This window comes from Ailuropoda melanoleuca, chromosome 19, assembly GCF_002007445.2.
Source record: "Ailuropoda melanoleuca isolate Jingjing chromosome 19, ASM200744v2, whole genome shotgun sequence".
Taxonomy (NCBI): Eukaryota; Metazoa; Chordata; class Mammalia; order Carnivora; family Ursidae; genus Ailuropoda; species Ailuropoda melanoleuca.
In genome coordinates, this window is record NC_048236.1 from 6,329,116 (window position 1) to 6,352,850 (window position 23,735).

The 23,735-nt window shown below is 40.9% G+C and overlaps 1 protein-coding gene across 3 annotated transcripts in view; it reads right to left on the reverse strand.

Annotated features, from left to right (window-relative positions):
* PTCHD4 (patched domain containing 4) overlaps positions 1 to 21,724 on the reverse strand; it is a 167,087-nt gene extending 145,363 nt beyond the window's left edge. Inside the window, exons 1-2 of one of the 3 annotated variants that reach the window (XM_034648180.1) lie at positions 21,591 to 21,724; positions 20,687 to 21,272 (exon numbers count right to left, since the gene is read on the reverse strand). In XM_034648180.1, coding sequence (XP_034504071.1) covers positions 20,687 to 21,272; positions 21,591 to 21,595 — 591 coding nt within the window. In that variant the 5' untranslated portion in view covers positions 21,596 to 21,724. Of the gene's footprint in view, positions 1 to 20,686; positions 21,287 to 21,590 lie in introns of those variants that run through there. The other 2 variants (XM_002919015.2, XM_034648179.1) reach the window with 2 other exon arrangements.
* Positions 21,725 to 23,735: the final 2,011 nt, after the last annotated feature.

Here is a 23,735-nt window from a genome sequence, read left to right on the forward strand (position 1 = left end):
TTTTTTTTAAAGATTATTTATTTATTTATTTGAGAGAGAGATAGAGAGCGAGCGAGTGAGCATGAGCAGGGCGGAGAAGCAGAGGGAAGAGGGAGAAGCAGGTGCCTGCTGAGCAGGGAGCCAGAGGCCAGGGCTATATTCTAGGACCCTGAGATCATGACCTGAGCCGAAGGCAGACACTTAACTCACTGACCCACCCAGGTGCCCCTGTTCTTACTTTTAAAAGGTCTTTTCACTTATTGAAATAATACATGTCTTATCATGTAGCATCACATCTGATTTATGATATAAGTCGTCAATTTTCAAATCAAACAAGATGCACAAGAACTGAGGTTTCCTGAGGAAGACAGCTTTGACCAATAATAGAATGGAGGCTTGTTTGAATTAAGTGCTCCTGTTTAGAGTACATTAAAGCCAGCTGTGTTATTAAGAAGCTGGAGTAGCTCAGGTTATATTCCTAACTTCTGGAGAAAACATCATGGAGGGAAAAATAGTGTGGCTCTTCATAAAAGCTCTCTTGGCACCACTTCCATAAACTGAATACTGCTTGGGATGTCTTGGATTCAGTCAGAGCCTGATTATTCGGTTGTCTGGCCCATGGGTCTAATCACCAAAATGCTTTTTCCCCTTTGTTCTCATGACATGAGGAAAGACTTTAATAAATGAACCCAAACTGAGATTTTGTTTGATAGAACTCACCCTCCCTTCCCGTCTCCCCTGTTCTAATGACTACAACGTCTTTTTCAAAAGAACATAGCTGTTACAAATCACCTCTGGCCAATTTTCAGTTGGAAAATTCAATTTTTGTCTATCCATGTACCCTGAGAAGATCCCTCTGGAAAAAGAACTAAACGGTCATTTAGAAATCTGTGTTGCCTTGATAACTGCAATGGTTGCATGCAGGCTTCTTCGATTGTCTTTTGCCTTTGTCTGTATTTACACTCAGTGAAGCTAATGCAAAACTACCGAGCCTGACCTATGGAAAAATTTGGAGTTTTGTAGCTTTGATTGCTTATATCACAGGCAGTCAACCACTCCAGCAGCATAAATTAAAACATAAAAATTGCTGCAATCACAGAGCATTACAGATTCTCAGTAGAGTCCCACAATCAAGGAACGTGGTTGAGAGGAGCATACAGGTGCAGTAGCACACACGTGGACCCTATCATATATGAAGGAAAATAGTGTCTCATTAAGATGTAAAATGGGTTTTCTGCTAAGAATGTTACCTCTTTCAGGGCACAGAAATAAAAGTGCTAAGATTACTAGTTACCTGTAAACGTGTTAGTACTACTATGGAACACCATTCTAGAAGCTGTACATTCTGGAGAATTAGTGCAGCTTTGAAAGTATTACAAAAATCTAAGACGAGCCTGGGACAGGTACTAGGACAACTTGGACTAAAATAGCTTATGCAATAAATAGCCAAGTGTGAGAACAGAACCATTAACGAGAAATATTTAACGTCAAGCAGTTGCTCAAATGTCATCTATTTTCTACAAACTGCAACGGAGCAGGTGGGCCCCCAGCTCTATGATTACCTTTTGATTTCTGGGGGAAGTATTTTTTAGAAGAGTCAAAATACTGCACTTGAAAAATGAACTATAGGCATGAGTGACTCAGGCATGACTATATGAAATGTAGAAAGGCTGATTTTTCTTAACTGAGTTTCATAGAATTCTCTCAGAGCAACCTGTCTTCCTGTGTTAGCAAAATGGGGAAAAATCAGGTGAGCAAGCAGCATTCTCTCTACGGCTTCCCCTAATGCTGTGGAGGGTGGCTTCTATGATTTAGCAGGCCTTTTCCCTCTGTAGTGCCAGGGACTAGGTTTTGCAATATTACCTTGAGAATTTAGCATCTCCGCTTGGCTGTTTCTGACTCTCCAAAATGAGGAAGATGAATTATTTAACATCCAGGAAGCACCAGCTGTGCTCTCTCCTAAAGCTGAGTTTCCCCCACCAATGAGATTTACAATTGAAATAGGTTTCTAATCTAAATAGGACTACAATTTTGACAAGTGAACAAGACTAGAGAGTTTTTCCTAAGTGGAGGAGAGACATTAGCGAGCATTTCTTAGTGGTTTTCCCTGGGCACTTAGAAATTCTCCAGAGATTATAGGCTAGTGTCTTGCCAAGTGGACAGACTACTCCTGATGTGGAAGCTTAACCCTGAGGCCACTGAAGAAGAGGATTTATAACGTGCAATAGGAGGGATCTAGGTCAAGTGCAAAGACAATCTTCCTGATGGCTGGTATTACAGAAGGAGAAGAGAATCTGAGATGCTCTCGATGGAGAGGAATTTTGCATCCCAGGGGACATTCAGCAATGTCTGGACACATTTGTTTTTGGTTGTCACAACTGGGGAGAGGAGCAATATACTACTATGTCTCGTGGGTAGGGGCCAAGGATACCGTGAAACATTTTATAATGCACAGGGCAGCCCCTCCCAACAAAGAATTACCAGCCCCAAGTGTCAACAGTGCCAAGGTTAAGAAACCCTGACCTAGGGGTGCCTGGGTGGCACAGCGGTTAAGCGTCTGCCTTCTGCTCAGGGCGTGATCCCAGCGTTATGGGATCGAGCCCCACATCAGTCTTCCGCTAGGAGCCTGCTTCTTCCTCTCCCACTCCCCCTGCTTGTGTTCCCTCTCTCGCTGGCTGTCTCCTCTCTCTGTCAAATAAATAAATAAAAATCTTTAAAAAAAATAAATAAAAGAACTTAAAACAAAACCGTCTTTAAAAAAAAAGAAAAGAAAAAAAAAGAAAAGAAAAGAAAAGAAAAGAAAAGAAAAGAAAAGAAAAGAAAAGAAACCCTGACCTAGAGAACTTACACATTGTTTGAATTCTCTTGTAATGTTAGCATATCATAATTAATTGTTAGAGTGCTTTCTGTAATTCTAATTAGCCTACCCAGGCCAGTGCTAGGAAATAAAACAATTCTCCCTGTTTGTTTACTGAGAATAAAAATGCTGGTTTACCACCCAAATGAGTGCACTCTAAAGACTGGTTCTTCTTCCATCCCAGGTGCTCTCCCTCTACTGCTCCAGCTGATTCCAACCTTTGCTTCTGGAACGAGCTCAAGTCCTACTTCATCTCAAAAGCCTGAGGGAAAGACCAAGGTGATCCATGGCTCCTCTGGACTCCGTTCTATAGGAAGCAGTGTTTGTATACCTCATTGGGCATGACTGCCTCATTACTTATTGTACACATATGACAAGGCAACTACGTTGTGAACTTATCCAACCAGGTCAACTAAATTGTAACTTCCTTACTGGCAGGGTTACTGCTTCAGAAACACATAATCTATTACCAGCTTGCACACAGTGAGAACTCCATAATCGTTTATTCATTATATGATGATGAATATTCAGTATCTTCATATATTCTGAGTACCCTCAGAGTGGTAGTTATTAAATAAAATTAGAAGGACTTTGGCTGCCAGTTTTCCCAGTCTAAATTGGGGCAGGAAGAGATCATTTAAAAATTACATCAAATATGTTTCTGTTTACAGTGGTTCCTAGTCTACAAAGCCAGGATGTGGACTTTGATTTCTGGTCTTCCTAAAAACTAGGTATCAGCATGACTTTTTAGAAGAAGAATTATTTAGGGTCATTCTATGTTGTTAATAGAAAAAGGAATAATGGAATATCATAATAAAGAGAAATAGTTTTATAATAGAGAAATATCATGATATTAGTCAGGTTTATTAGGGCTTCAGAAGAGTATTCCAAGAAAAGTGGCAGAAATTCGATCAATTAAGTGAGGCGCACATAAATTGAACTTAATAAAACTGCCTAAATTGCTTTGGGGAAAATGCTGTAGGGAATATACTTTTATTAGTTCTGGGTGAGGATGAATTTGATGATACAGCGAATCCTTTTCCACTTGTAATCTTGAGTTTCCCATGAAAACCATCAGGAATAACTTTAGAAATATTATGTGAGGCCGAACTAACGACTGAAGGACGTATATGGTCAATGTGTGGTCAATGGTGTAGTAGTAAAAATGTAGGTACTGCAGGAAGAATACTGGCTCCACTCCAGTCTGAGTGGACTTTGACAATTACTCAGTCTCTGTGGGTGCACAACCCCATTATGTGCTAGACCTGCCCCCAGGGACTTACAAGAGACATGCCTTGGGCCATCCTCGCCTCCAAAACATTCAGTTCTCCAGAGATGAAAGAGACTTCCTGACCCTGCGGTCTTACTATCTCTGAATTAAAACAAACAACAACAATAAAAACCAAGAGAACTGAAATCATTACTGGATAAGTAAAGCAAAATAAAAGTGTTGCTATAGGACAGTCAGATAAAAATATCTAGGTTTTCTATTTATGAAGATTGAATTCACTGGGCAATTATTTAATGCTGCACTTCACTTTGCTAGTACAAAGAATCCTGACAAAAAAGGAAAAAGGCACAGTTCCATTTTATGTTTCTCAACAAGGAGACTTGGAGTCCTACAATTTCTATATAAACATTAATTCTCAGAAGCACACATCGAACATCCTTTGATCAGTGAAAGTGTGAGGTATCTTTTGCAGATTGTATTTACCCATTCTGCTCTGGAAAGATTTAACATGACCTTTTGTTAGTGATATAAAAGTGACTAATTTGTTTAATGGGAATAAAAATGCTGATTTACCACCCAAGTGGGCACTAAGTCAGAGATGTTTATCAAATCAGGTATCACCTAAAACAAAGGTAGGAATTAACTCCTTATTCTTTGTAATTATTAAAAATGCTCAGCATTTTAGCTGTGGTTGCTTCACAATTCCAACATCTTAGTCGTCCTTGCTTCACGATTTCTACAAGGTGCCTTGTATTTGCATATATGCTTCACTTTTGCTGGTTAAATAATCTCACGATGATCTTGACAGTTATTACATATCGGGGAGGAAAGACGTGAAGGTGGGATGATTTTGGGGATCATGGAAAGTTCCACTATTCTACAGTCTTCTGGCCAGGTCTTTTTTGTGATTAATAACCCTCATGATTTTTCATTTTGATATTTCTTGGTCCATACCCATAAAATTTTCCTGCTTTGTATTCATTTTTTAAGTCTATAACATTATTGGGGTTTTATGCTGACTTCATAACCTTCAGAGTAACTGATCATAGCAAAATATTTCCTTCCTTATGGAGAGCAGCTTTCCATTGACCTCAGTTTTAATGAATACACTTTGAAAAGAAAACATTTATTACCAATTGAAACAAGCATCTCTGAAAGACTTCTCCCACCAGTAAAGAGTAATTTTTCTTTCTTTCTTTCTTTCTTTCTTTCTTTCTTTCTTTCTTTCTTTCTTTCTTTCTTTCTCTCTCTCTCTTTCTTTCTTTCTCTCTCTCTCTCTTTTTTTTTTAACGGAGCACCTGAGCAGGCTGAATCTGATATAACCCCAAAGCTGGATTATTCAAAGCTCTGGATCATTTTGGACTTTAAGATTCAAGTTACCACACTGTACTGATTACTTCCCATTTAGCTGTCTTCCTTCTTCACTAGACTAGGTTTCTGGAAAAAAGGATCTGTAACTTATCTCTGTAACGCCGCAGCCTAGTGCAGTTTCTGAAACAATGTAAGCACAGAATACATCTCTATTAAGAAAGGCTATTCATTGAGATCCGGCAGATACAGAGAGAAGGAAGTTTAGATCACGGAAGATACTTGCTTATCTTTATAAAGAATGGAACATATGTGTTTAAGACCCAGGAGACACACCAACTTCCCCAACTTAAAAGTCTGCTGGAAACAAAAAGGCAGTGAGGTGGAGAATGAAGTCTACATATAAGAGATTATGCAGCCGGAGAGAAGAAGGCCAGGAGAATATAATGACGATTTCCAAGGTCACAGGTAGAAGATAGTTCAAACAAACAAACAAACAAAACAACAACAAAAGATCATTACGATCAGAGTTCTCCTTCTTCACTGAAGGAAGAACAAATAAAAATACCTGTTCTAAAGATCTATGAGGAATAATTTTCTTCGAGAGGGACATTAAATAAGGAATAGGTTACTGGAAGAATTTATATAAACAAGGCTTTTTGAAATGTGTAGATTAGATAACCTTCTAAAATTTCTCTTAATGAAGGCTTATGAAAATATATGCACAAAATACGATGCTTATGTCAGATTCCTTTAGCAGTGCATGCTACAATTATTGGATATTCTTTAGAATAAATAAAAGAGAAATAAAATAAAAGAAGAAAAATAAAAGAGTAAAAGAGTAAATAAAAGAGAAATCAATTCCCTATCTTATATGCCTCTGCCAAACATGAGTATGGATTCAACTTTCTCAAATGCTTTTGGTTTTTGCCAAAGATAAAGTATTAAAATAAAGACAGGAGTGGGGTACCAAATGTTTGACTTTCTTTTTGTGATATATAATTTCAAGTTTTCAGTGGCCAGTGGCACACATCACATCATTCATATGGACGAGGAAAACATCCTTTCTACCTCATTCTAGCAAGTGATTTATAATTACCATCTAAAAATAATAAGAGAGGGAGTATATGATTTGTGAATCCACTAGGCTGCTAATGGAAAAGCTCTCTACTGACCCAAGAAGGGCACTTAAATTGTTATGGCTCCTATGTAGTTGGAACTGCTTTAAATATTCATTGCACTTTAATGAACATACTTTTCCTTTAATTAGACATGGTGTTTATACTGTTTTAATCTGAACTGATTTGCCACACTGATCTGGGAAAGCCAGGATCTGTTTATGAATGAGTTAGAAGTCTCAAGCTTGTTAAAACTAGTAGTTAACCTTCTCAGAACTCTAGGTCTAGAAAAGAAGTACAATATTATTTTCACAAGTGAAAAGATTGGGATTTAGCTGAAGATTAAGTAAAATTTGGCTAAGCTAAGGCTGGGAATATTCTTGAAATTCTTTAATATCATGCTTTTAATACTCAAAACGTGACAATTAAAAGATCATTAATTCACTTGATCTTTCATTCATTCAACACATATTTATCTCCTACTATGCACTTATCAAAAGGATGGGCTAACAATCGATAGCATTAATGAATTAGTTACAAGGTAGCAAATAATGACCACCTCATGATGTGAAGGCATTTTGGTTATCTTGGTGAAAATCAAGAAGCTAATAACAACTTAATAAAAAGTGGAAGTCTATTTCAAGTCCTAGTATTATACTTCTTTGAACTCTCATGATTTATATTTGGCTCTATCACCCTAATAATACTTATCATGTGCCTACAGGTTTTCTTCATTAGTCTCCTTACAAAAATGTATTAAGTAAGCATGCCTTTTAAAGTGTCAAGGGATATATTTTCCCAATGACTAGCAATCCAGGACATCTTTGGAGCATAACAAATTGATTAAGACATCGTATTTCTGGGCAGTCAACACGAGATTAAGGAATTATTGGAGAGGATGAAGTTGTTTGTTTAGCTAAAGAACTTTCACGGAGGCAGTTTACCTGGTGGGGAAATGGTACTGTGATATCAAGGAAAATGCTCTCTCCTTTGGGACCTCAGACAAGGCTTGAGGATGGGGTTCAGGAGAAACAGCATTTCCCCCCTTATCCTTTCATCCTTTGCAAAGTTGCTGGGTAGGATGGCGGGATCTTTCTAGTCTAAGGTCCTTCAGTGTTTCTCAATCTGGTTATCCACTGCAATCATACAAAGACTTTGAAAACACCAATGCTCAGGCCCTTTCCCCAGAGATTCTAATTCTATGTCTGAAGAGGGGCTCTAGGGCATCATAAAACTGGAAAGTTCCTGAATTGTTTCTTTTGAGAAGCACTGAGCTATAGCAAGTGGAAAGCAGTAAAAATTACTTCATAACAGGATAAGCCACAAGCTACTCTTAGAAGCTTAATCTTGGATGTGGTCCTCAACAAAGTAATTTACAGCATTTTAGAGTTGGTCTATAAATAAATCAGGTCCTTCTAATTTTTATCCAGGGTCTTTTCTTGGCACACCTGCTCCCCTGGAACTTGTTGACCTATATTTGTATCTTGCTTTCGTAAGTGCCTATATGCTTACAAAAGAGACATTTTAAATCACGTAAGAAAATGCTCTTTTCCTACAGCTTCTGTTTGCAAGCCAGAATATTTTGCTTTCTTCCTTATGCCTATTAAAGATAGTGAAAATCAGTTCCAAAAACACTGCCCCAGAAACACTTTAAAGATAACAATAAGTGAACAATTAAGTAAATTATGTCACAGTCACTTGCCAAACTTTTGAGCAACCGATAAAATTATAATTATGAAAATGCTTATGAAAAAATGAAAATAAACAGGATCAAAAAAGACACATACCGTATATAACAACTGTGTATTTTATAGCTAAAGACTAGAAATAAATCTTTTTAGAAGTGGTTAGTAGGATTGTGAGAGATTTTTCACTTGGTTTTCTAATATTTCCTTGGTATTGTTATGCTGTTGGTTTGATATAAAAAAATAGCTATAATTTATTAAGAAACTACCAAGTGCCAGAAATTTTGAAAATCTATAGAATGGATATTAATAATACGATTTTTTAACAGAAAAACTGAAGGACAAAGACATTAAGTAACATGTCTGAGTCATAGAGCTAGTAAATGACAAAACTGAATTCAAAGATTTGTCTGTTTCCTTTTTATTACCCTCTTCATCATTATTTAAAAATTTTAAAAGAGGGACTTAATCAATAAGAGCCCCACTTCCTATCTCAATGCATTAAGAAATAGGACACACTTCAATAAAAACATTTGTTGCTTTAGGCTATATGTTTAACATCATCAATACATTTTCTGGATACTAAGTGGGAGGAAAGATGAGAAGTGACGATGTCTTATCAAATTAGCTATAAATTAACCAAAATATTCTTCTGTCAGGAAAAAGTCAAGTAGGATAATATCAGTTTATAACAACTTTTAGAGAAAAGCTAACTAAAAATATGAAGTTGGGCATTGTTTAGTAAGAGACATACTGATAAGATGTGATTAGTTAATTTAAAAAAAAGTCTAAAATGTCTCAGCCTAGAAAGGATCCAGTTCCTTAAAAATAATCCCCAAAGTAAAAAAAAAAAATGTCTGGAAAGAATGAAATGATAATAAAAGTCAAGTTGCTAATACCGGTTTTATGTGCCATTCCCTTAGAGAGATATGCTCCATCTATGAAAAGGGGTCATTAAACTAGTTCAGACCCTGAGCTTCTCAGCCCCCTGGGAGCTCCAGCAGGGTGTGTGTCTGTCTCTGGGGGCACTTACTGGTGCCCCACCATCTCTGTCCTCATGTTCCATTACTCAGGCTCTGCCTCCTCCGCCCAGGAATTGGCCCTAAAGAGATCATCCCACCAACTGCCCTGTGCAGGAAGACTTGGTTCCTGGGAAGAGAGAAATGAAAAGCTAGAATTTCCTTGCATTTTTTAAAAGCTAGAAATATGAACCAGATAGGATCACTGCCCTTAAAAGTCTTATAATCTTGAAGAAAAGTAAGACAGATTCTAAATAGCACATACACTCCTTTGTGCTATTGTATGCACGTTTAATACTTCATCTTTGTTTCTAATGTGACATTTCATAGGGGTAACCTATCCTGTCTAGGGTTCAAATTTTGGTTTGCTGATATTCCCATGCTACAAATTTTCACTAACCCAAACCCATCACTTACTTTCTTTAATTTTTTCTCGTGTATAAATATTCTTAATCTTCTCATACATAAAATATAAAACAAAAGACATTTCTGCTAAATGGAATCTTTATCCAGTGTAGTGTTCACGTAAGTTTCTTTTATTCATTTGATTTTCATTTCACAAGCAAATGAACACTTGGAACTATTAAAACAATAAAAGTAATTTGAGTTTCCTGTGGGCAAAATGTACAAATAAGGTCGTAGTAAGAAGAACTTAAATTTCACTTGCTTGTGTCCTCACTTTGAGACAGGAACTCTGGCCCCTGAAAACTTTGCCCAGGCATCTCTGGGAGTCCTTCTGCTATCTTTACTACATCCCAAATAGGCTTTTCCTGGTCTTCTCCAGCCCCCTGGTTGATTGCCACTACCATGAGTTAGCACTGGTGCTGGTCCCTGGGACTGTCTCAAGTCAGTGCTGTGGTCTTCAGATGGGATTCTGTGAATTTTCATACTACTGGGCTGCCAGACACCCAGTTAAATCCAAATATCCGATTAGTAAAGAAAGCAATATATATAGGACACACTTATACTAATAAAAATTGTCCTTTCTTTATCCAAAATTCAAATTTAACTTGGTGCCTTGTATTTTTATTTGCTAAACCTGGCAACCCTACCAGGTGCCCAAGCCATGTCATGCTCCCTGCAGTCTCTGCTGAGCTAAAGTCACATGTATGCTGTGTACAGGTGGGGAAAATGTCTCTCTCTCCCTCTTCTGATGGCCTTTGGCTCTTTAGCCCAAAGCTACATTGGTCGTGCCTCATATATCTCAGGACCACTCACAGAAACAGCTTCCGGTGTCTTTCTGTGGCCGTCTGTCTTTAGGGTTTAGACACAGCCTAAGAATGTCAGACTCACCAGGGTGGGCTTTTTCCCCCCGTTCTCTTAGAATTTCTCCCCAAAGGCTTGCCCTACAGATCTCCTTATTAACTAGCTCCTCCCAAGCAAGTTGATTTATATAGTGAAGGCTACCAGCTCTATTGGCCCATGAGGAAGATACAGTTTTATTTCAGCAAAGACTCGTGACAAATCTGTAATGACAGTTAGACTGTGATTAAGGGAACTGCCTTCAAAGTACCTCTAAAGTGTGTGCAAGTGTTTTCTACCTCTAGAAGCACTTAGAGAAATTCCATGGAAACAGTAGCTTTGGGGTCTCAGCTTGTAAGAAGTATGGGTGAGTCTGAGAGTGTGAAAGAAATTCCAAGCAAAAAGAACAGTATAAATGGAGGTAAGAAAACAGGAAAGTTCAGGGTGGGCTTACTTTGGTTTGGTGATAGCACATGATGTACTCTGTAACCTGAAGCTACAGGGAAAGTTGGGGGCCTGACCAAGGAAAGTTCTCCACGGCCATGGTCAAGAATTTGTAATTTCTTCGCTGGGCAATGGGAAGCACCTGCAGGATTTGGTTAGAAGAAAATATAATCAAGAGATGCAAATAGTCCTGTTACACAGGCTATGTTCCAAGTGAGAAATTATAAGAGAGAGATTAGATTATCACACAAAATAGGTAATGAGTAATGAAGGCCCAAGAAGGAGGGAGGAGAAAGAAAAGGGAAAAAAAAATGAAAAGGAGTCATTGGTCTGAAACTGTGGTAACCCATTTTAAACAGCAGAGGAGGTTTTTTGTTTGTTTGTTGTTTGCTTATTTTAAAATTCCCCATGCCCATGCCTTTTCCAGACTTATTAAGTCAGAATCTCTGGGGATAAGACCCACATATCAGTATTTTGAAGGCCCCCCTCATGATTCCTACACTCAGGCAAGATTGAACACCATTATTATAGAACAAACGTTCTCCCACTTCAGTAGGAATCAGTCAACCTACAGGGCTTGTTGGGTGCCACTCTTAAAGTTTCAGTAGATCTGGAATGAGGTCTGAGGATTCATATTTCTAGCATGTTTCTAGGTGGTGTGGATGCTATTGGTCCAAGGACCATGCTAGGAGAATTCCTGGTGTCAGGAACCAGTAATTAGCTATTACTGTGTATATATGTCTTGGCTGGTTGCGGGATAGGGGAAAAAAGAGTTAATTATGTGACATTCTGAGCCTGATTAAATGACAGAATAGAGATGCCATTCAAAGAGTCATAGACGTAGAAGAAAATAGATGTTTGGCTTGAATGAGAAGACTGAGAGAATAGACAATGAAAAGGGGGCCGTTATAAATATGGGAGTAGTAAAAAGAAATAGCCAGTAAGAAGTAAGGAACCGTCAGAAACGTAGGAGGAGAACCAGAAAGACATAAATGCCACTAGGGGAGAGAGTGGTCAAGGCTAGCTCTACTAAGGATATCACAAAAATGTAATCTCCAAGATACTTCCAAACCCAGTGAACACAGAAACCAAGGTCCCACACTTTTCTTATCTGCTCTGTAATACCCTTAGCAAAGAGAGGTCACATTAAGAATGATAACCCTGGAGGCAGCTTAAGGTCTTTAGTGCAAAAAACAGAGGGATCTGTATCCCTCATACTGTACTTACTAAGGAAATAAGGATACTACCATATGACAGAAAGATTTTTCAGCTTTGAGGGTTGAAACAAAAAGGGCTTTTCACCTAATCTGGATAAGTCCGAGTATCGGTGCTCAAGGAGTTAAGCCACCAGCAGCTGTTAAGAATTTACAATCAACTGAGTGCTGTTCTAATGCTGTACACCTTTCCTGCTCACAATATGGACCAGTGGCATCAGCATCGCTTGCTAGAAATGCAGACTGTCACCCACACCAGACCTACAGAAACAGAATCTGTATTTTTAACAAGATCCCCAGGTAACAACTAGAGCTTGAGAAGCGCCGCTTTTAGGTATCATGAACTCATTTAACCTACTCAATGCTAAGAGGTAGGGACTATGAGGAGGGGGCTGAGTTACAAAGAGGTGAAAATATCTGTACAGAGTCAGAGAGCTAATGGGGCAGAGCAAAGATCTACACCCAGACAATCTAGATCCCTAGACCTGGATCTAACTTGTGTTACACCGACCGTCAAGGAAGTCTTACAATGGCCCTCAGCATCCTCCCCATCATTGCTGGAAACTTCCATCCACAATGGCTCTCATCCAATGCTTCTAAGGTACACGTCCTCCCTTTTGTACTCTGTGTCTACCATCCAACCCATGCATGTTAACCTCCTCACACCTTGTTTTTTGGCTCACAATTGCCTCCTCAAGGAAACCATTTCTAACACCCCAAGAATTGGTATTCCACTCATTCTACTCTCACAGCACCATGTGTTTTTTCCTCCATCATAATCTGTAGCTACGAATTTATGTGACTTTTGTCTTTTTCACGAGGCTCAAGCTCCTGGAGGGCAAATGCACATCTGTTTTGTACCCCACAGAATATTCAGTGCCCAATACAGAGCCTGGCACATAGCCGACACAATCGTTACCTGAATGAGTGTGCATAGCAATGGCTTTTGAATCAAATGTGCATCTTGCCCGTATTAGCATGACCTGCAGTGACAATCAGAACGAACACTCTCCCTCCATGTAATTAAGAAACCTGGTGAGGTGAAAGCACAGACCTGAACATTCAAAGGGAAGTATAAACTTTGAGGCTGAACCCGAACCATCCAGGCAAGTCTCCATCTGACACGAACATTCAGGACCTCCCAAAGCTGTGAGAACCCTTTGAACATATTTCCGCTTTCCAGAATCCAGAGCCTGTACTCAGCCTTCAGCCTTTGAGACACAGCAGAGGAAAGTCAGAGCAGCCCAGGTGAGGCCTCTCCTCGTTGGGAGGGTGGCTCTGGAGGGAAAACATGGGCTGTTCTAACACAAATCCTATAACTAAACAGAGTCCATTCATTCTAAGCGCGGATCATCAGTACCTTTCACAGGCCCTGAATTCCCTCGAATGACAGAGAATAAGCCTTGATTTCCGTGAATGGCTCTGCCATAATCATCCTGTCTGAGAAAAGCACGGATTGCAAGGCCACTTTAAAAATATGCTTCACTGTAATTTCGTGTTTCATTTTCCCAAATACTCTTGCTCCTATGGATAGTTCCTATACCTTGTGTTCTCATATTATATTAACATAATTAGGCTAACTAGGCCTTAATGTTGCTACTCTTGTGAAATAAGTGCAGAGGGGCTTGAGAAAAATGCTGCTGATGCTTTTTTTTAAAGAGACGGTTAGATTTAATTTCAACATTTTTGGAAAATATTGAACGACAGTAATCAGCTTTAAGCTTAGCCAGGTGACAGGCCCGACTACAGATGATAGGGATGAGGGTTTCTCAGTGTGGAATAGCTGCTCGCTAATTCTCCAGGCTTTTCTTCAGTGTCTCTATCACATGACTCAATGATATGGCTACAGGCTCAATTACTCAATTTTCTTATGGGTATTTTTGGTCTGAATTGACATATGTTACTTCAAGCTGAGCCATGAATGAGGAATACGTGGGTCAATCTTGTGTCTTAGACTTGAGCTTCTCAAACTCTCAAATGCATACGAGGTATCCCGGGGCCTTGTGAAAATGCAGATTCCGGTCAGCTGTGACCTGAGGAGTTTTCATTTCTAATAAGCTCCCAGGTGATACTGATGCTGCTGGTCCATATGCAACACTTTGGGCAGCAAGGTCTTAGAAAACAAAAGGAAATTGATTTTGTGGTTTACAATGCAACTTGGCACCCTTGTAAGCCAGAAGCATTACCTAAATGTTGCTGTGTGCCAGGGCTGTGATGAATGTAACCCCATCCACCAGCATGCGGGCAGAAACAATCCAGAGAAATGAGTCACTCCCAGGATTCCACCCTGGGGAAGGGGCCCCCCGGGTGATCTGTTTGACTCAGGGAAGAAACAGACCTGCTGTCCAATCTACAGCTGTCTTATGCAAATCTAGAACCTTGGAATTTCCAGACTTCCTCTTTAAAAATATTTATACTGAGCACATAAAGAAGTGTTTGGAAGTATCTAGAATAGGTTTGAGCATATGCTGATCACTCTAAAATTGAATTAAAAGCAATGTGGTTCAATAATGATGTAATAGCTATCGGGTTAAAATGGAAAATATATGTAAAATGGAAAATAAATGTAAAAGCAAAATATAATAGCTTGTTTCAGTTAAATAATGTGTATCATAGAAAAGATTAAAAAAACAACCGTTAGAGCTAATTATTGCTTAAAGTGGCAGGAGAGGCAAAGGAGTGGTTCATTTCGTGGGGCAAGTGGCCTTAGTTCCTCCTATGCTTCTGCCATGTTGGATAACAAAATTATGAAAATTATTTAGTTTAGTTAAAAATAGGTTTATTGTTAAAGCCAAGGGGAAGGAGATAGACACCCATATCAAGCAAGTCTTTTGCCCATTTGAATGCTCAGTGTTGGAGGAGGTCATCAAGAGGACATAACTGCCAGTTGACCCACGAGCTGGACCTGGGCAATCAGAGGCTCCTCACTCCCTTCCCTGGCCTTGGAATGTATGTTCTGTCTACTATTCTCATAGTGGGAGATGTTTTCAAGGATGCGGCCCTGAGAGAGCAATGTGTTGTTGAGACCATCTGGATGGTGTATGTGACTGAACCCAGTTAGGCCTCTATATAGATTTTTAAGATTCTTGAGGGCAGGTATAGAGGTCTACTCATCTTGGGGCTGCCCAAGACAAGTCTCATAGGTAAGTTCTCTTGCTCATTACACCTGCCACCTTCCAATCTAGAGCGGCCTACTTCTTTCGTTGGTCTCTCCTTGCCCTCTTTGTGTGATGACCAGTTTTTAAACCAGCACTCAGAAAAATTTAACTAACTAATCCTGACATGTTGGCTAGGAAATAGATGTACAATAATTTCATTAGGATATTACGATAAACATCCTTCAATGGCATAGTTCACATCTAACCAAACACATCTACGTCATTCCACAGGAAAAAAATATGCTGGTATATATCCCCAAATCCACTGTGATGCCATTTATCTACTACATAGTGGAATGTTACAGAAGGATACTAGAACTTGAGGCCCAGGCTGATGATGGGACTTGTCCATTGTCACACAAATCTTTAAAGAACTGGGTTTAGAACTTAGATGTCCTGAACATGTTTCAATTTAGTCTGCATTGTATTATCCCATACGATCTAATCAATCATTTTTCCTGATGCCAATTTAAGACAAAAACACCCGAGCTTGTCTGGCACAAAATCCTCTGTCTGAAAACCTGGGGCCACATTATAGGCTTCCCACTTGCAATTGATCCTGGAGCCTCACCACGGTTTGCTCTGAGTTGATGTGAAATGGTATTAAAGATGAAACCATGTGCCAGTGAGAAATTTGCTGAACAACTTGTAGCAGGTTCCACAGTAGGCAGAAGGTAGGAGCATGTCCAGACTAGGAGTTTCATTCCCTTAGGAGTGAATAAGAGAAGTGAGGTTCATTTCACCCTCTTATGGACTGGTGACTCTGAGGGAGCCGGGGCACTATTGTGAAAGATCAGCAGTGGTCTTTTAATGTGGATTTGAGATGGCTTGGGAATTCCGGCACCAGATTTGTCTTAGTACAAAGGCCTGTTGCTACAAAAAATGGCGCAGGGTATGATAGGACCTAATATAGTATTGTGATTAAGAATATGAACTTTGGTACAGACAGCCCTGGATTTAAATCCCAGCTCCAACATGTACTACCTTGGGGACCTTGCAGAAGTCATTTAACCTCCTGGTCTTTACTTTCTTTACCGATCAAATGAGAATAAAAATATTCCCGACTCATAAACTTGTAAAAATAACACGGTGTGTATAAAACACCAGTAACACACAGTACACAATGTGACCATTCAATAAGGTAGCAATGTTTTCCCCTATTAAGCGATAGAATCAGGAAGGTAAGCTTAAATCAAAATGTCCTGAGATAAGATCCTGACACGGATGTCTTGCAAGATTTTAGGACAAATTTAGGAAAGAGGTCTATAGAATGACCTTTCTTGGAAATTTCTAAAAATAATGCTGGTCCTCACTCTCCATGTTGGCTTACGTTGCCCTTCCACTGAGATTGGAACTAAATAATCAAAGGCAACATCTTCCAAACCTGGAAATGTACCCAAAGAAACACTGCTCCTTATTAAGAAATAGGGAAAGTCTTTTTTTGCTCCTGTTCTTAAGTGTGGCATATTGAAGCACAGACACTTCAGTTCAACATCTGTTCATAGGTGTGATATTAATGAAATTTAATGGGAGGACAGGCTGCAGGGGAATCAAATCTGCTTCATGTCTTCCTCACCATTTGCTATGGACTGCATTTGTCTGCTTCTCCTTTACCTGTGCCTTCCACTGTGGTAAAAATAAAGAACTGGGGACGTGGAAATTGTTACTTTCTTAGAATTAGCCAGATGGAAAAGTGAGGTCATGGTGGCCTACACTGAGAAATACCACCTGCAAACACCTGAGCCACTTGAATAATCATGGAAACACTTCTTGGAGTCCAGAGCAGTCCTTGCTTAAGGATTTTGAGTGCGTGATTCATTTTATTCAAGAGCCTGGTTTCAGCAATATGTTATGTATTTAATTTAAAAATTCAGTCTGGCCACATTGTATTAACTTATACAATATGTAGGTCTACCAAGTGGGAAAAAAAAGGCCTCTAAACCAAAAACACTTTACAGAAATCTGGAGAATACCTTTAAAAATAAAAGCATGCCGCAGAAGTTTGAAAAGTGGTGATAATTTTGTGATATCACAGTACAAGTGTACAAATTAATAGGCTAATCAAGGATATGAATGCTGTCTACAAAGAATCGGATTAGGTTGGAGTAAGGGAACGTAAATCGTATGGATGGAAGGAATATAAGACATGACCTTTGTGCCTAATTAGGGATATAATAATATAAAGATTTTACTGACAGGTACACTTACAGAGCTCATATTACATAGGTGTTTTTGAAAATGTGTGTATGTTTCATTTCTTCTGTAGTATCCTAAGCTGACTCCTGCTTTCTTCATACTAGCTTTATTTGAGCCGCTGTTTGGAATTCCATGTCAGCCAACTTTCTACGTCCCTGCTTCTCTGGATCACCTTGTCAAGATAATCATGTTTATCAGAACTTCTAAACCCTTCTGTGCTCAGGACTACCTGGGTGCCTTAATAATATTTGGAAGATACCCTTCCAACTGTCACAGTGGTTTCTGGCCACTTCTTTCTGTCAATCAGTGTTCACGCATCTATGGAGGATCTCCAAGAACTGACCTACTGCTTCCTTCATGTCAAGAGATTGCCAACCCCTACTCACATTATCCAGCCAGTGCTATTTATTTTGCATTTTTCCCACAACTCCTGCTTCCCTGGCCCATCGGTAGCATCTTCCACCGTGAAAATTTTCCATATTGAGTTGGGAAGGGCGGTGACCCAAGTATGACAGAGGAAAACAAAATGAATTACAGAGCCATAAAATGTAAGTATAAAATTTCCCCTCAAATCACCTACACCAGAGGTTCTCAAACTTTTTACCACGCATCAACATCACAGGGACACCCTTTGAGAATCACTGACACATGTGAATCAAAATCATTTCTAAATAACATGTAATCCAAACAAAAGTCCACTTCATTTTGCTCTGTGACAAGGAGTTCTTAACCTAGAAGTCCTTGGAAACACTTTGATAAGATTCTAGGGGTCTATGGTACTACACAAATTATATTTTATATTTCATTAGCATGGGTGAGATTACCTCTGGATGCTGGAGAGGGGACACTGTTCTCCAAAGAGACTCAAAGGATTCCTTTTCTCAAACAGCTTCTACAACTCCCGCTGATGCCATGTGGAGAGAGTCAAGCCAGCACCCTGGGCGAGGCACTGGCATTAGAATGTAGCAGAATGGGGTCTACAGTTTACAGAGCCAATGTCTGATTCTCCTGTTCTTTTTATGGTTAACGGAATAATTTTACTATTACTACACTGACCTTTGTAATCAATTACTCTATTCGTCAATGATCACCCACTGACTCCTACCAAGACATAGATCTATCAACCAATCAGCCAAAAAGTTTAGATGGAGCACCAGTTAGAGGCCTAGTGTGGTGTGGGCTCAATGAGGAAGCCAGAAATTGCAGAGTCCCTGCTCACAGATAACTCTGGGTGAAGATATGGACGTGTATTACTTTTAAGTCCCATGAGAATAAGAACCTTGATTTTCTTACACCAAATTCTGTCTTGTGGGCCTAGAAGATCCCCTAGTAAATCATGGGAGCACAACCAATTATTAAACGAGTGAATCTGAGATCTCAGGGGTTTATACTGTACATGTCATAATGATATTTCCAGGTTAACAAAATATTCACAGTGGCTGATTGGGCAAAGCTTTTACACCTGGAGAGTACTGCTGAATAAAGGAAATAAGGGACCCAACTAATAATGCATATGAATAATCTGCAAACTTGCCTTCACGGGGAAAACAAATTGAAGCTTAAATATGAAACAGTTTCAAGCCTCTCTTTACACCAGATGTTTGGCCTAGCTAAGAACTCAGGTGAAAAACTATAGATGAGGAGATCACCTCTCCACTGCATCCTTTTCTGTACCAAGTGATAATGTTGATGGCAAAAGATGCAGGTAGCAAAAAGCATGCTGCCCAACCACATATAGTCATCATGCTTCCTTCACTAAGGGCGAAGCAGGCAAGCCCTTACCTAGATTTCAAGCTGGTGAATCAAGTGTCTAGGTTCAGTAAACCCAAAGGGACTGCTCAGCTTTGTAAAACTGAAACCCTATCAGCCTCTGGATGCATTTAAACAAGGACAACATGTTAAGAGGAGGCAGGTTATGAGGTTTTCTGAGGAATCTCTAGTTCTAAGTGCATTAAGTCCTCCTTTGATGTACAAAAGACAGTCTTTTAATCGAAAAACGAAACAAAACAAAACCCTGAGAAAGTTTTTTAAAAATCATGTAGAGATGACGACTATATCAAATCCATAAACAGAAGTATTAATGATTTCCTATATTAGGCCACCCATTTATCCAAACTGAGGCCCTTCCTATTCCATTATCTCCGTGGAAGTACACACATAGCCTTATATCCATTAGAAGGAAGAAAATTCCTCCTTCTTGGGAAACACCTGTCTTGTGAGTTCTCAGTTCTGAGCATGCACAGGGTCGAGCATACAAATGGTGCAGTGACTCTTTTGGAAGTCACATTTGTCCCTGAAACTTCAGTCACCTGGAGACTGCATGCCTCATTGCCCGCAGCAGCTCAATCCTGACAGTGTAGAATGAGTTTAGAAATCTCATTTGAGGAACAAAATTTGAATTGAGAGTTTAAACAGCACAATATATTTAATGCTGAAATAATCTTTTTTTTTTTTTGCAATTTTTGCTGTTTTCTTTCTTTCTTTCTTCTTTCTTTCTTTCTTTCTTTCTTTCTTTCTTTCTTTCTTTCTTCTTTCTATTAGGCTATTATAATGATCTTGGTTTGGTTTGGATTTTGTCATGGAAAAGGAAGATAACAGGACTCAGTAAACTGGTACATCAGTTAGCTGCATATTCCCATTTTTACACATAGAAAATTTCCGCTTCTTTTGCTATGCCAACACACTTACACATAATTCCTGGAATCCCTACTACATGCACATCCACTGCTTTCAGACACACACTCACAAGGCACCAAAACACAAAATCTCTGCATGTCAAAATCAAGCCAGGCTGAAGATGTGAATAGGTGGACACGGCACCAGGTGGATGTGTAATCAGTAATAAGAAATACATCGAGCCCCATAATGAAAAGACATCCCCCAAATTGTTCAGGATTCCCCCTCCCCCTTCCATTCACTGATTTATTAACCCTGAACAAAGATGTAATTGCAGGGTCTCAGAAACAACTTTTTTCCATTTTTTTTTCATTTTTGGCATTTGTTTTGTTTGGCTTTGAATTTCTTAATATCTAGTCATACCATGCATTGCCTGTTTTCTTCACTCGGTTGCCCATCTTTCACCCCCCCCCCCCCCCCCCNCCCCCCCCGCCAAGAAATGAAAGAAGCATTAGCTTCTGAGTCTTAAGGATGAGACCTCTGCATTTTCTTTGCTTGTTTAGGGCAAGAAATGAAGTGCTGCCTCTTTAATTGGCAGAAGCATGCAGGAGGAGCATACCTTTAATTTAGTGTTGGGATACCTCACTTGCACCCTGGCTGTTGTCTTATTGGAGACGGCAGCCTGCCTGAGATCCTCTAGCACTGAAATAATATCATCCAGCACGCATTTCTTATCCTGATTTTTCAACACACACAGATGGGAAAAAGTATAATTATAGCCCTTGTGGTTCACCTTCATTTCCAGCACGGCTCGGTGGGTCTGCAGGATCCCCTCAGCTTGGAGCAAAATATTGTCCCCGGGTGGGGAGAGGAGGATCACCCTGCCATACCTCCCAGGAGTGTGTAAGTCCGAATAGAGCTGGCTTTTGGACTGGTCCAGGGGGAAAAGGCTGCTGGCCAGGCTGCGCTCGATCTTGGCCAGGCTGTGGCTGGGAGCGACCAGGCGCTCCAGGTCGCCCTCGGGCTGGAAGCGGTTGAGCGCGCTGAGGCCGAAGGTGATGGTCAGGACTGCGGGCACGGTGAGGAAAAAGACCGGGTGCCGGCTCACGCACAAGCCCAGCCTGTGGCAGAACGACTGGAGCCCTCTGCGAAGCCCCTGCCGCAGCATCCTCCACCAGATCCAGCTCGCAGGCGCTCCCGGCCGTCTTAAAAAGCACATGTGACATGTGTAAGCGCCGGGCTACCCCCGACTCCCCCATCCCACCCCATCCGGGCCAGCCCCCTTCCCCACACCGCCGTCTCCCCGCCGCCTCCGCGTTCACCCCCAACCACTCCGCCGGGTCTTTCCCCGGCCCCACCTCCATGCGCTCCTACTACTCTTTCAAACACTGCAGCAAGTTGCAGCAAGGCGGGCAAATATCGACAGCGCGCGTGGGGGCCCGCGGCGGGCGCTGCGGGGGCACCGCGGGGCCCACCCCTCCCCGGCCTCCCCGAGCCCTCGCTGCCTCCCGCGCCCCGCTCACCGCATGAGCAGCGTTCCCTCGGTCTAGCCCTTCATCTCGGTGCTGCAGTCCCCCGGCCTCCCTCGCTGGAGGTGGTTCCGTGCGGAGCGTCCCACAGATGTGGATTTCCTCTCCGTCCTGATGGGGTTCGGTGCCTAACTGGAACCATGTGCCTCGGTGTTGTAAGAAGCAGACATGTGCCCCAGAAGGGGCGGGAGGGGGGCGGGGAGGAGAGAGACTAGAAGGGAGGGAGCAGTGGGGGGGGCAGCTAAGCTTTTCTTTAAGATGCTGGCAGTNGGGGGCAGCTAAGCTTTTCTTTTTTTAAGATGCTGGCAGTTATTTTTAGAGTTTTGTTTTCCCTCTTCCCTCCTCGCTGGAGTGAATGGAAGAGGAAACGGGTGAAGGTGCTGCTGGCCCATTGGAGCAATGGCAATTAGAGCCTGGGGTGGGGGGCTGGGCGTGGAGGGAGGGAGCTCGAGAGCTCCTGGAGGCAAGCAGCGTTTTTGCCCCTCCAGTTTCCCTGTGCCCTCGAATTCTGCTTTTCTGCTGGAGAAAAGGGAGCAGAGAGGATGATGTTGCATTTTTAACATATCACAAAGCATGCAAGGGATTTCCTTGCAACACCTTCCATGCTGTCATTCCACAGACTAGCAGGCTGCAGCCCAGGGCTGCCAGAGACCCCATCTGTTGGTGGTGCTTTGGGGCTCTAGGGAACCTTTCCTAGCTGTGGTGATGGGAGAGGAGGCATTTACCAATAGCAGTGGCCTAGGGCTTGGTGTGTGTGTGTGTGTGTGTGTGTGTGTGCGCGTGTGTGTGTCCTGCGCATTGGTAGTGAAGATCCACAGGCAATGTGTGGTTTCCCATTAAATACTACGTTCACTTTCTGTGCTTGTGAAGTTTAGGACAAAAAGTTCTTAAAGCTGGTTTCAATTGCCTTCCTCCATTCTCCCTTCCATCAGGTTTACTCAGCTAGGAAGTGGACCAAGAGGCTATCTCATTTTCTCTTGTGAGTGGAATTCCAGAAACAAACATTTTGGGACACTCATCATACAATTTTTGCCTGAATAAAAAGGACTAGTTGGCTAGGGGGAAACACACTGGAGTCATTTGATGTGTAAAACAGTGAGCCTACTTCACCACGGAGGAATGAAAATTCCCACCAGGTACAATTCAGCCCTCAGTACCCACCACTGTGAGGGTGAGAAACTCTCACCTGCAGATCCCATCAACTTCCAAAGCTTTAATATTAATATGTGTGTGTGTGTGTGTGTGTGTGTGTGTGTATGTGTGTGTTTTATTTTTTACTGATGGGACCTTTCACAAGGCCCAATGTTCTGTAAAGAATATGAAGTCTTGAAGACAAGTTCTAAATTTGGTTGTGAACTGGAGACCTGCCTTCCAAAGCTTTTGTTCTTTTTTCATTGACTTCATAGAGAAGATTGAGTTTCAAGAGATGATTCATTCATACTTTCTTAATCATCATGAAAGGACCTGTTCTTCCTCACATTCTTAGAGATGTGCCCATCTATGCATACAAACAAGCTGAAGGACTCATCCTCTTCACGGATGCCTTTTATTGTTGCTAGTGGAATCAGTTTTTCATTTAGGAGACCAGTGAGATTGCAGAGAGCTCAAAATCAGGGCAAGGTAGCTCAAAATGTTAAGCAAGAGTAATAGTTTAAAGGTAGTGTTATATCTAAGGTTAAAGAAAAATTCCAGGCTTTTAAATTGAAAGTGACGTTGGTGACCATTCAGTTTGCATCCCCACCATGGGCAAGAATGGCTCCTATAATATTCTTGATGGCTCTCCACCCAGCCCATGCTTCTATATGGGATTTCTTTTCTTTTCTACTCTATTATTCTATTCTATTTCATTTTATTTATTCGATGCTTTTCTAAAAAAATGTTTTATTTATTTATTTGAGAGAGAGCATGAGTGGGGGGGGAGGGGCAGAGGGAGAGGGAGAAGCAGACTCCCCAATGGGCAGGGAGTCCGACAACATGGGGCTCAATTCCAGGACCCTGAGATCATGACCTGATGTGAGGGCAGATGCTTAACTGGCCCACCCAGGCGCCTCTCGATGCTTTTATATCAGTATGGACGCATGGATATTTATAAATACTTCTATTGAGTTTGGTTTATAATTCAATACCACTTCATTTATT